This window comes from Ambystoma mexicanum, chromosome 7q (genome assembly GCF_040938575.1).
Source record: "Ambystoma mexicanum isolate Mex_15411 chromosome 7q, UKY_AmexF1_1, whole genome shotgun sequence".
Classification (NCBI taxonomy): Eukaryota; Metazoa; Chordata; class Amphibia; order Caudata; family Ambystomatidae; genus Ambystoma; species Ambystoma mexicanum.
Genome location: NC_090941.1, coordinates 21,588,334 through 21,602,287, shown reverse-complemented (window position 1 = coordinate 21,602,287; position 13,954 = coordinate 21,588,334). Strand labels below are relative to the sequence as shown.

General features: G+C 47.3%; 1 protein-coding gene across 1 annotated transcript in view; it reads right to left on the bottom strand.

Moving 5' to 3' along the window:
- TOMM70 (translocase of outer mitochondrial membrane 70) overlaps positions 1-13,954 on the bottom strand; it is a 561,013-nt gene that overhangs the window by 291,111 nt on the left and 255,948 nt on the right. Inside the window, exons 7-8 of the mRNA XM_069639990.1 lie at positions 13,474-13,608; positions 9,505-9,612 (exon numbers count right to left, since the gene is read on the bottom strand). Coding sequence (XP_069496091.1) covers positions 9,505-9,612; positions 13,474-13,608 — 243 coding nt within the window. The remainder of the gene's footprint in view (positions 1-9,504; positions 9,613-13,473; positions 13,609-13,954) is intronic.

Here is a 13,954-nt window from a genome sequence, read left to right as displayed (position 1 = left end):
GAAAGTGAGAGTCCTCTTCAGTGAGGTTATATAAACCTGCATCTTCTTGGAGGGGGTTAAACAGCCTAGGGTATTTGGCCCTGGGGTCCTCCTGAGGTCCCTCTCTTGGTCTCTTGGGTAGTGGTAGATTTGGAGTAGGCATACACCTCTCCATTTTATCCATACAAAACTGGAGTCTCTCTAGGGTCCCTTGTGGTAACCCAGAGCGGTCTGGGGGGGAAAAGGGAAGGCCCTCCGCCTGTAGACGTTTTACCAATCCCATAACGTCGAGGATGAACTCCCCTCCCCTTCTGAGAACCCTTCTTGTAGGCCAGGTGTTCCTTTCGACGGAGGGGGCAGTCCCTGCCTTCCTTCCGACCCCCTCGGCGTTTCCCTGCCTTGTGAGCGGTATTCGGCGTGTCTTTCGCCATCCGTCTCTGGCTATCAGTGGAAACTATACGCACCAAGCTCTCGACGAGTAAATTGTCTGCCGAGGGTTCATCTGGCGTCGACGTTACCGACGTTACTGGCGTCTGTCGGGGCCGGGGACAGACAAGGAGCGGGAACGCTCCCTAGAGAGGTCTACAACCTCCGAAGAGGAGGTCGGGTTATCACTATCCTCGTCACACTCGGCGGCGGCGGGTGAGGAATCGGACCTAGACATAGTGTAGGCTGCCCACCTCTTGACCCTGCGGTCCTTTAAGGTCTTAGGCCGAAGAAGCTTACAGGCCGCGCAGCCATCCTCTTTGTGGTCGAGGGGCAAGCAACGGTTACACCGTTTGTGCTCGTCTTTCCATGTGAATTTGCCCATGCAGCGCGGGCAAAATCTAAAGGGAGTCCTCTCCATAGCTGAGGATACAGTGAAACGTGATAATGACCCCGAAGGAAAGGGGGGGAAAAGAGAAAGGCATTCTCAGAAAGAACAAGAAATGTCCCACGACCCCACTCTCCCTACTGTTTTAGGCAGGCGATGCCAGGCCACGTGTTCAGCAGCGCCGAAGGATCTCCTCCGTCTAAGTCACCGCCGAAGTTCTTACTGGGCGGTTAAACAGCTTTGCAGCTACGTCGAAGGAGGGATCTAATGTAATGTATAATCTTAAATAACGACCAATGGGGCGAGTAAATGTTTTTGCAATTTCTCTCGAGGAGATGCACGTAAAGGCGACCAATATCTGGGCAGAAAAAAACAATCTGAGGAACCTCGACGCGTGAGGGATTGTGGGTACGCTGCACGTCACTATAGGGATAGTGTTACAGACACGCCTTGTCGACGTCCCCTTTTCGACTACGAAAAACAAAATGCAATACTCTGCAGTGACCACTGGATGTCAGACTATGCACAGCATGTGATTCTAAGCAGATTAACAAACATCAGAAGTTACGTTACGAATAGGAACACCCCTCTGCAGGGCACTAGAGGCAGCCATACCCCTAGTAGAATGGGCCCGTAAGCCTACCCGAGGGGCTTAACACCCAAGCGGTAACATTCAGAAATTGCCAAGATAATCCATCTAGACAAAGTCTGCTTAGTAACAGCTGTCCCAAACGCCTTCCAGAGTAACCAATAAAGAGCTGATTGTCCATTCTGACCCGGGACATGCGTGAAATGTAGAAACTTAAAGCCCTCCTAGGATCCAACCTATGGAGCCTCTCCTCTTCCTTACCAGGATGCGGAGGAGGATAAAATGCCGGTAGAACAACCTTCTGGCTTGAATGAAATTCCGATACCACTTTCGGAAGAAAGGAAGGACGAACCCTAAGGACAACCCTGTCCTTATGAAACACAGTGAAGGGTGGCTTAACAGAAAGTGCCTGCAACTCACTCACTCTTACAGTTTTAAGGGTTGACAGTCTCAAAGGACAAGAATGTAAAGGCGCAAATGGTTCAAATCCCAACTGGGCACCTGGAAAGGTGAAGGCAGGGACACAGTGAGCCCTTTGAGAAACTAAGAAATTAAAGGAATTTTGAAATATGAACACTCAGACGAGCGCTTAAATATGGACAGCGCCGCAAGGTAACCTTTAATGGTACCCACTTGCAGGCCCTTGTGGGCTAACGAAAGCAAAAAAGACAGAACCACAGGAATGTCACATGAAAAAGGATCCACATTCTTAACCCCGCACCAGTCGCAGAACTTTCTCCACCGGCAACCGAACAGGGACTTTGTTGCAGGCCGTCTGGCCGAAAGCGACACCTCCATCACGTCTTCAGGGAGGTCCCAATCCTTATACCTCAACCTTTCAGAAGCCAAGCGTGAAGGTTGAGGGATCTGACCTCTGGATGGAGAATCTGACGCCCCTCCCGTGAGAGCAGATCCTCTCGGTAGGGAAGACGGCGTGGAGGGCAGATGCACAAGTCGAGAAGGTCCGGGTACCACGTCCTCCGGGCCCATGCCGGAGCAATGAGGATCATCCGGGAACCGAACCTCCGTAACCTCTGCAGCACTTGCGGGATGACAGGGACTGGAGGAAACGCGTACAGGAGTGGGAAGGACCACTCCACCACAAACGCGTCCCGCAAGGCTCCTCTTGGAGGAAATTCCCGCAAGCAGAACCTTTCGCAATTCCGGTTGACACTGGAGGCGAAGAGATCGACTTCTGAGGTCCCCCAAAGGGCAAAGATCTCCAGGAGAATCTCCTGAGCCAGCTCCCACTCGTGAGAGATCGCGCTCTGCCTGCTCAGAGCGTCCGCAGTCTTGTTTGTCTCCGGCCAGATGAACTGCCGAGATTGAAATTCCCTGCTGGATGGCCCAGAACCAGAGCTGCATCGCCTCCCTGCACAGAGGAAGTGACCCTGCCCCCCCACTTTTTGTTGAGGTAGTGCATGGCCACTGTGTTGTGTCAGAATCGGGACATTCTTCCCTCGCACAGTCGGCAGAAAAGCCTTCAGGGCAAGCCTGACGGCCCTCAGCTCCAACAGATTGATATGGAGTCTGGACTCCGACGGAGACCAAAGACCGCTGACTCAACGCGTTGGCATGAGCTCCCCATCCCGTGAGGGATGCGTCCGTCACGATCGTCACCTCCGGCCAGGGTAGCCAAAATGGAGCCCCCTTTTATCAGATTGCCTTCGACGGCCCACCACAGAAGGTCCTGGGCGACCGAGGGCGGCACCTGAATGGGGTCCGACATCCTGCCAGAGGACTGCGACCACTGCATCTTGAGAGCCCATTGCAGAGATCTCATCCGCAACCTGGCCTCTGGCACCAGAAGAATGCAGGATGCCATGAGGCAGAGCAACCTCAGGAACTCAAATGCTGGGAGACTCTGGGCAAGTTGAAACTTGTGCACCATCTGCTGAATGCGATGAGCCCTCACCTGGGGAGGAAAACACTGCCCGAGGGAATTGTCGAGCACTGCTCCGATGTACTGGAGCCGTTTGAGGGGGAGAAGCCCAGTCTGAAGGGAGTGGCAGGTCATGGACAGATGATCCAGGACTTGCTCGGTAGAGCGCGCCCGGATCAACCAATCGTCCAGGTAGGGGTAGACATGAATCCCCCCTTTCCCGAGATACGCTGCCACCACCACCATGAGCTTGGTGAAGACCCTCGGGGCGGAGATCGATCCGAACGGCAGGGCCCGAAACTAAAAGTGTGAGTCGCCAACCGCAAACCTCAGGTACTTCTTGTGCTTGGGATGGATCGGCACTTGAAAGTAAGCGTCCTTGAGGTCAAGAGACACCAACCAGTCCTGAAGTTGAAGGGCCTGAAGGACTTGAGAAAGAGTAACCATCTTGTCCATGATGGGTCTCAATCCCTCGTCTTTCATTGAAATAAAAAAATAAGGGGAATACCATCCCTTGTTCCTCTCCGCTAAAGGCACCAGATCTATGGCGCCTTTCTCCAGCAGGGATTGTATTTCCTGCGCAAGGAGCGGATCCGGACTCTTCAAAGAGATTCCCTGGTGGATTGTCGCGAGGCCTCTGCCGGAAGTAAGTGACTGGCAGTCTACACAGTCATCCGTGTCGTGGTCCTCACCGAGGCAAGCGACGTGCGAATCAGTCAGTGACATCTAGGACCCGCAGTCCCGACACTTCTTAAAACCCGGCCGCGGGGTAGAAGACGACGAAGACTTCACAAACCGGTTCGAGGAACCAAAGAAAAGAACTCAGAAGAACCGAGGCGCGCAGAGATCTCCGAAGCGAATACATTCACGGAAAAAAATGGAACTGAGGCTACGGGCGTCGTGCGTCCTACTTATAACATCAGGTGACGTTGGCTCGACGGAGGGCCTCGAGGAGAGCGTATCGACGTCATCGACGGAGGACACAGATGCCGAAAGATTTTCCGAAGCAGCATAGCTGTGGCGATTACCTGTCATAGATATGGAATACGTCGGAGGACCCAATCCCCTCGAAAAAGGCATTCTCAGAAGCAAAGTGTCTAGAGAAAATGTGTCCCCACTCTCCCAGTTGTAAGGCCGAAGTCTCAAGGCCAAGGCCGACAACAGCCGCTGAGCCTCCAGAGGCAGCAAAGGTTTGCAGAACGGCAAACCAGGAACAGCCGAAAAGGTTAGTCGATGGGTGCGTCAAAGACGCAAGAAACAGCAATAATTTCTCGAAACACGAGCTCTGCATAAAGTGACCGAACAGAATGGCGGGAAAAAATATCTGGGGGACCTCAACGCGTGAAGGATCATGGGTACACTACACATCACGTTAGGCATAGTGTTGCAATCACGCCCATGTCTACTTCCCTTTCTGATCTTTGAAAAAAGATGCAATACCTGGCAATTACCGCTAGAAGTCTGACTATATGCACAGCATGTGATTGATTCTAAACAGATTCACAAGCATCAGAAATGACAATTCCTGACCTGAGAAGGCAAGGCGGCCAAAGGACAAGATGGCCTAAGAACAAGTGAAAATCTCATGGCACGGCCATTTTAGGGTGCCAACTACCATTAGGAAAGGTAAATGCAAACGTGCAAATATCTCAAAAACGGTAGAAATCACACTCACACAGCTGCCAACAACTTGTCTTGGGCACATTGTATCCTTATAACTTTTTACATAATGGTTTTTTGGTTACTTTGACAAAGTATCCCAACTGCTATTCAAGGCAAGGCGATGTGTGAAGAAGTAAAAATACAAAAATTAAAAAAGACAGTGGGCCTCATTACGACCCTGCCGGTCTGGAAAGAACGGTGGTGGTAAAACCGCTGCCACCATTCTTTCCAGACCGGCTGATTGAGAGTCCTGCAGGCGGGAGGTGTCACTCCTGCCACGTCTGACCTGGCGGGTTTAACACCACCCACCTGCAGGCGGACATGGAAACAACGGCTCTGTCAAAGATGGAACCAGTGTTTCCATGGTCCCCATCCCCACGGAGTCCTATTGGACTCCGTGGGGATGGGGACTTACAGAATTCCGCATCCAGAATTCCCAGGTCACCGGGGTCGTAATGCCCCGGTAATTCCAGGAATCACGGAGACAGAATGGTAATACGAGTCCAGCAGTAACCTGCCGGTTTTTCCGGCTCGGTTATCGCCGAACTCGTAATGAGGCCCAGTCTCTCAGTACTGAATCTTCGGGACCAGTCAGTTTACACATAAGAATAAGCAACACAGGCAAAATAAGATTAACAGAAGGCTTTACTGACCTCCAAAAGTCAGGCCAGAGGTCAAAAATCTTTCCCAACAAACATCTTCGACAAATTAGTGCAAGAGCAGGCCATCGCAAGAGATTTCTTAAGTAATTTAGGGGAAATTGACATTTCGATCGAGAACATTTTCTAAATCTGTTGAATTGATGCATTTTTTACCTTTTTTGTTCAGAAAAATTGGTTGAAAATCTATACAATTTACAATTGGTTCCTTATGGTAATGCAAGAACAAATCTAAGATGCCATATCACCAACACTAAACACAAGCATATGACATTTTCATGAGACCAGAGTTCACAACATATTCCAGCATTGCCACTGTATGTCATTTGTATGCAGCTCAGCTGTTGATATATATCGCAGCACGGCCAGAGTAAAATATTTCATGAAGCTGGCTTCATAATAAATGCCAGCATTCCTAGTGTAAATCACTTTGATTTTGTGACAACAATCTATGGCATTATGGTCATTGTAAATAACCTTTGAATCTTCAAACACATTATAGGCTTGTATTGTAAATCACGTTGGTGAAGCCACAGTGTATTCCAAAATTCCCTATATAGCAAATGTGATGTTGCACACACCTAGCCAATATGGGTATTATAAATAACTTCTATCATGCAGCATCCTGACACTGAACACATGGATACATTGTGCACACCCACACAAACATCGCTCACACAATTAATCAGAAGTAGGGTCATTTCCAGATTTTAACTCCAAGAACCTGAATACAGGCTTCTCATTCTGCACCCCCCCCAAACCCCGCAGACTGTGGCACCTCCTCCCCGTTAACACGAAACGGGCCCCCTCACATTTATATTTCAACAAGATCAACACCCTCCTCTTCAAGGAATGACGTCCACACCCTCCATTCTCCACTTCAGGCTGAGCGATCTGCTCTCCAGTTTCCTCTCATGGTTGCTTGCCTGTGTGTCAAATTTCCTGCCCTTCCCCCTCACCTGTTGGCTCCCCATTCCCTTGTATAGATCTTGTGCAATCTGCTTTCCGCCCAGTGTGCTTCCCCCTATGACTTACAAAGCGCACTGCAAACATGTTTTTTGGGTCACAGCATCATTTTGGGTGGTCTTGTTGGCATCCAGTCTGCATATTGTAAACAATTTTCTCTGGCTCAGTTTGTAAATCAACCACTTTATAAAATATTCTCTCACGCAGTAAATAAACACGTGAGTGAATCTCTCATGCTGTAAATCAAACTCATATGGGAAAGAGTATGGGGATAAATGGCACAATAGTTTCTGGCTGCTTTGCATAAATCAAAGAGCATTTTGGGAACATAAAATTGGACCAAGATTTTTATATTTAAAACGGATGTCTGATGAGATAAGCATGGAACTATTTTGAGCATACTGCAATTGGGCTTGGTTTTCATTTGACAATACTCACCCCAACAGTCAAATGTTTGCAAAATTGGATTCTTGTATACCAGTTTGGGCATGTTACTTATAGTGACAGGCTTGTGCGCAGCAGAAAATGATAGGTGGCATTTCATTGGGGAAAGCAGCTCGATACTGTGGTCTCTTTAGTGCCACCGGCACTGGCAGTGTTCAAATGCAAAAAAATAAAATAAAAAAAATAAAAAGCAGAGCCAATTAGCCGAGCTGAGCCAGACACTCACTTGGAAGGGCTGAACTGGAACGCCATTGTTTCTAAAACAGCAGCTTGTTCCTGCCTGAAATCTTTGACTCAACGTTAAGATGAGGGATGCACCAATCCCTGCTGCAGCCCGTAGACTCGATCACAAACTGGGTGTTCCGATGCCAGGAGGTGCAGCACACAATGTCTAACAGCCGCAGTCCAGGCCTCCTGTCACAGTATGCCACTCTCCACCAGGAAGTGTGTGCCGCAGAGACAACTACTGGGCCTGCCCACCCTCTGGGACACTAACGGCACACACCCTGGTGGATAAGGACTTTCGTACTGGCTCCACGCCACCTGCTGGGCCGCTCTTAGCATATGCAGCCTGCCTCAAAACACCTCAAAGGGGCCCCTGACTGCTATGCAGGGCCGCACCTGGCATAAGCAGTCCCAACAGAAGTCCCCGGGGCTCCCACACCGTCAGGGCAACCCCCAAGCTGACATATGTGGCACGAATCAGGACTCTTGTAGGGCCGACCTTCTGCACTCAGCACACATGGCCCAGGCTTCTAAGACCATCAATGGGAAAGACTGCCACGCAGGCCTTCACCCAGGCAACCTTGCCCAGGCTGTCTGCCACAAGTAAGGGCCCTTTATACATATCCTTTCATCTAAAAGTACATTTTATAGACTTGGTATATTTTTTTTAAAGACCATTTATATATTTTTTAATGAAGCTGCTTAGTTAGGGATAGTTTTAAAAGGAAGGATAATGTAGTTTTAATGTTTGTGTGTTAACCGCCTTTTTCATAAAAACTAAAAAAAAACAGCTTGTGTACTGGAGCAGCTTTGCACCATCATACTCAGTGTAAAGCCAAAGCCTGAATAAGAAACAATACTAGATTAACTGTACACTGGTACCCCTGCATCAGAGTATCCTTGTGTCAACTTGTGAACTGGTTTATATTATTAAAAAGTGTTCTAACCCAGAACTTTGCATCCTTTAGGGGATTGGGGACCCTTCCTTTGCTTCCTTTTGCGAGACAGAGCAGGACTGAGGCTGTGGGGTACCACAGAGCGCAGTTGCTGCGTACGTCTAGAGAGGAAATGCTATGCGCACAGTGTTCACTTGGAAAGGTGGAGTTGAATCTATACATTCCAAGAAGGCCAACAAGCCTCAAGATGTTTGTCCACAATGCTAGTGCGGTCTATCCCAAGTAAACCTAGGTGAAAACACCAATCCTTGACATACCCATCTGCAGACTTACTTAACTACCATACACAAGTGAAATTACTCATAGTAAGGGTGGATCTCGAGGAGTGACTGGCGCTGATATAACCACAGGTGTCTAGGGATTAGTGTAGGAGAAAGGGGTGTGAGATTGGGAGACAGTGGCAATTAGTAGCAAAGGGAGCTGGAGAAACTTAAGGCAAAAAAGATGCCTAGATAGAGAAGGACATAGGAGGGAAGTCTGTGGGGTGGAGATAGAAGCATGTGGGGGAGCATCAAAGGAGGTGAAGAGAGTCTGCAGAGGTTGAGGATATGAGGTGCAAGAGACATTCCGCTAAGGTACAAGAACATGGTGAGCAATTAAGTGGGAAAGTGAGGATGAGATAGGGGAACAGTGGCAAGACCCATCTCTCTGCTCCCTAACTGAAGTCTCAGGAAGCCATGATTACATATAGCCACACTCTTGTTTCCACGCACACTGGGTCACCCCAACAAAGGCTCCATATGTGGTCTTGCTGGACTTCCAGGAATGCAGTCGCTATTTTTAGGAAGATCAGAAGGGAACAAGTCTTGGTTACATGTCAAAGCTAAAATGACCACAGCACTTTGTCGACAACACAAGTTGTGGCAGATGAGGCCTTTGATTAAGACTTATTGGAGAAAAAAGTAAAGTAGACCGGTCTGGGCAAGCAAACGAGTCACTGGACTCCCAGACACACCATAGGCGTTTGGAACAAACACCAGAGAACAGAAAAGAACGCATACAAGATATCTTTAGAAAGTCCACAAAAAGGAGCAAGAAAAAGAAAATACTCCAGTGAATGTCCAATAATCTCTAGATTTCTTAAGTTAACCTCTCAAGCTAGAGTGAACGAAATGCATGTGCAATTTTACAATGGCATTTATATAAAACATATGGAGTTGGAAGTCCAATTTAACATTATAATTGTTCTTTTATAACGTGCTGGAGACCGGGATTCGAACCTGTGTTGCTATGCGTTGTCTTGCTTCCAAGACAAACACATTGCGCCCCTGAGCTATCCTCCCGGTGACAAATTAAAATAACAGTAAATGCAATGAAAATAAACTTACCAGTGCAAAACATTTCTGTGCCTGTGCCAAGGCAGAATCGGGTCGTAATCTAATACATTCATCAAAATCCGATACAGCCTCTTCAACTTGATCTAATAAAATCTTCAGCTATGATGAAAAAAAGAAAAAAAAAAGGGCTCTTAGGCGAAACAATGGCTGAGAATAAACCAATTAAGTAAAGCGATATCCACTAGGACAGCATTAAGTCAAATACGTTTTTGCATTTAAAAATGTGTTAGTACTGAAAAGAACTAGAACACTTAAATAACTACTTGCAGGCAAAGACCAAGGAAAAAATAAGGTGATTTGTTATCATTAGGGAGATTCTGCCTAAACCCTCTGGCGAGGGCTGTGAGACCATCTTCCCCTAAAGTACACAGGGTTCCAACCAAAAAATAAATCAAACTCCATTGGTAGCAACGGCACAGCAGTAAGGCTTGACTCAAGAGAAGAGGGAAGGCTGGTGGATTAGCACAGTTAATTCCCAATAAACATTCTTTAAAAAAAATGTGTTTATGTCAAAGGCAATTCTATAGGAGAACAGTGAACAGCAGTGACTCACTACATTTTATTCGCCGGGGAAATCAATGTTACACACCAGGATCAGCATTCGGTAGGTAACTCCAGGGACACAATGTGAAGCTCAGAAAAATCCTGTTTCGGAGAGTATGAAACATTTTCAAAGTTTGCAATGGTTCGCAAATCGGGATAAATAGGAATACTTAAGAAGTGCAGTTAAGCGTAAGAGTCACGTAAGCACTTTCTATACCAAACAGGTTCCTGGGCACTACAGCTATGAAGCACCCCATAACCTCTATTAGTTGCTGCAGTTGTCTTCTCATTTCAAGCCACTCCATGCATCAACGCCAACCAGAGCATCCAGAAACACAGCTCCAGTTACAAGATGTCCACCAGTGAGAACCGCTAGACAGAACAGCAAGGTCCATACGCAGAAGCAGAGAACACTACGCCCGCTAACTAGCACCGACACATGCAGCAAGATAGCCACTGAGGCGCAGCTCCCTAATAAGGACTTGCACAAACCAGCATCTGAGCGGCTCCCGGGCCTAAACTTAACAGACATTCGTACGCTTAGCTGTGACTCAGCCATGCTTAACACGAACGAGAATGTCATCCAATGCAAGCCACCACTGACTAAGGGACCGGACCCCCAATGGGAAAAGGGGCGGTGCTTAGCCTGTTTTCTGTGTATTCTGAAGTTTATAACGCCTCCCTGGCAGGGAATACAGGGAGACATTGGCCCGGGGAAGAGAAGCAAATGGGAAAAGGGGGGGCGAGGATAACGCTGGGGAATAGGAACGTGTGGGTGAGGTCAGAGGAGGAGGAAGTGGCAGACCAAGAGAAAAGGAGGACGACTGTGGATGCGAATCTCAGAAAAGCTGAGGTATTGGATGGGGGACAGAGTGGACACTGCATTGTGAAAGTGCACGTAAGGTGTGCAAGTAGAAGTGGAGAGAAGAGGGCTATGGAAGCTGACGGAGCGAATAAGGGGGGGAAATGTGATGGAGGGTGGAGTAGTCTAAGTGGAGTTGAAAGAGTAGGAGTGGAGTTGGGAGAGGAGTGGAGTGGTGCAGAGGAGAGATGAGAATAGTAGTGGAGTGGAGAGTGGAGGTAATAGTGGAAGGGAGAGTAGTTGGAGTCGGGGAGTAGTAGTAGAGAGGTAAGGCAGGACAAGGAATAAAGTTCTGAGATTTAGTGATCCTGCCCAGGTGGTCCGGTAGCAGCAGTGGCAAGACCGGCTTTTGGTTCAAGTCCATGGATCCCAAGTAATCTACAAGTGGAGACAAACCCCCCGCAGCCTCGCTGTGAATATCCAGGCAGCGTAGGCACGGGCCGGTTGCATGTGATTTCATCGAATGAAAAAACGAATTAACCCCCCCTTGCCAAAGCAACCCCTTTTTTTAATACTTTTCCCCACCCCAAAACCACTATTCCCACTCCCAACCCCATTTTTATTTTTTTCCAAAATGTGGTATTTTTGTTTTCGTTGCTTTTATCATTTGTTAAGATGTAATTAGTTATGTTCTATTCGATATAATCACTGCATACCGCACGAGGACCAGAGGAGCACCACGCACAGCAACTGTGCACAGTGAAGGATCCAGCAGCGTCCCTGGCAATAGGTACGATAGACCGTCAAGCCGCACCTCCCACAATAGCTTGGCCGCTTCCGACAGCAATAACTTTTTGCTATGGTTTTGAACCTTTCCTGACTTGGAGGTGAAGCCTTTTTACTCCAATTACCATGGTAAGCCAATCGGTTTTGGGGGGCACGCATTAGTCCCTATGACTGTTCTCCAGTTCTTTGTTCCTTTATCCCACACACATCACCTTCAATGAAGTGTGGTAGGAACACTGTGTCCCTGTAACTTTGTTTTAGGATCTTTATGGTTAATTGCATCACATGTCTAGGGTGGGCTGGTGTCAGAGAATGCTTTTATAGCGTTATTTTTTATTTTATTGCTCATTGCCATATAGAGAACCACATACTCTAAAATGGCCATGCCACTAGATTTTCTAGTGTCCTTTGGACATCTTGTCTTTTTGACCGTCTTCCTGCCCTGGAGTGGCTGGATTTTTTCCCAGGGAAAGCTCTAGCTTACATGGGCAAAGTGGTGATCAGTGGTGTGTGATAACAGATACCTGGTGGTTTAGTGGGTTGTGTGCAAGCTCCCTTCTGCACAGGCTCAAGCCCATACGGTCAGCTGGATCTGCGCTTTCTTAAAGCTCCGCCTCCTTCAAATTGAGGCGGCCGTTTGTTTGGAGCATGTCGCTGGTGTGCTGCCAGCTGCTTTGTCGGGCCGGGTCGAAATGCATGGCCTGGCATCCCTGGTACCTCATTGCAGCCACGCCGCCACCTGCTCCTCTCCTGGGTATCCCGCTGTGGCGCTGTAATTCCTGCAGATAAGGAGGGAGGCTACCAGCAGTCACTGACACTAGCATTAGTGTTGCGGGGACAGGCTACCCCTCCTCCACCCGACAGGGCCTTGAGGCAGGTCTCGTCATACCTGGTTCTAGTTCTTTATTCACTTGCCTTACAGCACTACAGCACCATGACAAGTATTTCTAACTGTTTTTAAAAGTGAAGTGTTCATACTCTTAGAAGAGCACAACAAGCTGAATCTATACCTATTAATATTGCATGTTTTACTTCCCTGCAGTTTTTAATTGATCAGAGTTCTCGAAGGCCTAAATAAATATTTGTATATATTCTGCCCAACATATTAAAAAGTGCTGTGGGTGTGCGCAACTCAAACTTTTACCACTCTCACGCCCTTCCTTCTAAGTTCAAGCCTTGCTGTTCAGTCACACAACCCGGATGGAGTTTGCATAGAAATTAGGGTTTGTCTTTATTCATCACAATAGGGTCGCCTCTCAGAATCTGTCCACAGGGCCGATTCTGAAAGTCCATCTTAATGCAGTTTCCTGTTTGCAATGAGGATGGGACTCCAACTGAATTCTAGAGCTGTATAGGAGATCTAGCTTCAGGAAAGGGTGTAAGCTTGAGCATTGGCAGTCTTACCGCATATGGTATCTACAGGGGACCTACTGAGCTCCATTCCAAGTCACTACTGACTAATCATGTCCACCTCCACAGAGAGGGTAAACGAAAAATACTTTAAAATGTAAAAATATAGACCCCCCCTTCCCCACAGACATTACATTGTGTATAAAACTAATAAGATTTAGAAATGGCACTTCCTTACTTCCATCACAGCACACACACACACAACCAATAGAATAGGATGGACTTCAAGTTTGTGAATAATCTGTTTATATTCACCTAATGGGTGATCAGACAACAAGTGATTCTGGAATTAAACTTTAAGGACCGCCCCCAAATGAATTTAACATGGTGTACTTAAACTACTTGACATGCGTTCCTGGTCAGTGTTCAAACAAAAACAATGCAAACATGTAGTGAAATGCTCCAAGCATTTCTATTACCTGTCCTCTATGATGGTAGACATCAGCATTCTGTGGATCGATATCAGCAGCCATGTTGAAATCTTGAGTAGAAAGGTTTGGCTGCTGCTGCTGCATATACATACTGCCTCGTTTGATTAGCGCATTGGCACGAAGCTGTAGACATTAAAAACAGATTTACATATGGCAAATGACTACCTGAAATATCTGTTCCTGACAACAATCATAAATCCACTTCTAATTAATGGAATTTACCAATCCATCCTCAAAAGTAGCCAGGCTTACCTAAAAGGATTAATTGGTTTCTCTTAAACTTAAGAGCCGACACATGCATTCTGGTACAATATATTCTAAAAATTAGATCGTTCTGCAACAAGCTTTATTGAATAGATTTCTTAAATTTGCCTATGTAAATTATAGCACTCCCGATTGATAGAGTATGCAAAGTAAAATTTGAAATTCCCAATAATCACCGACAACCCCCAACACTACCTTTCGCAAT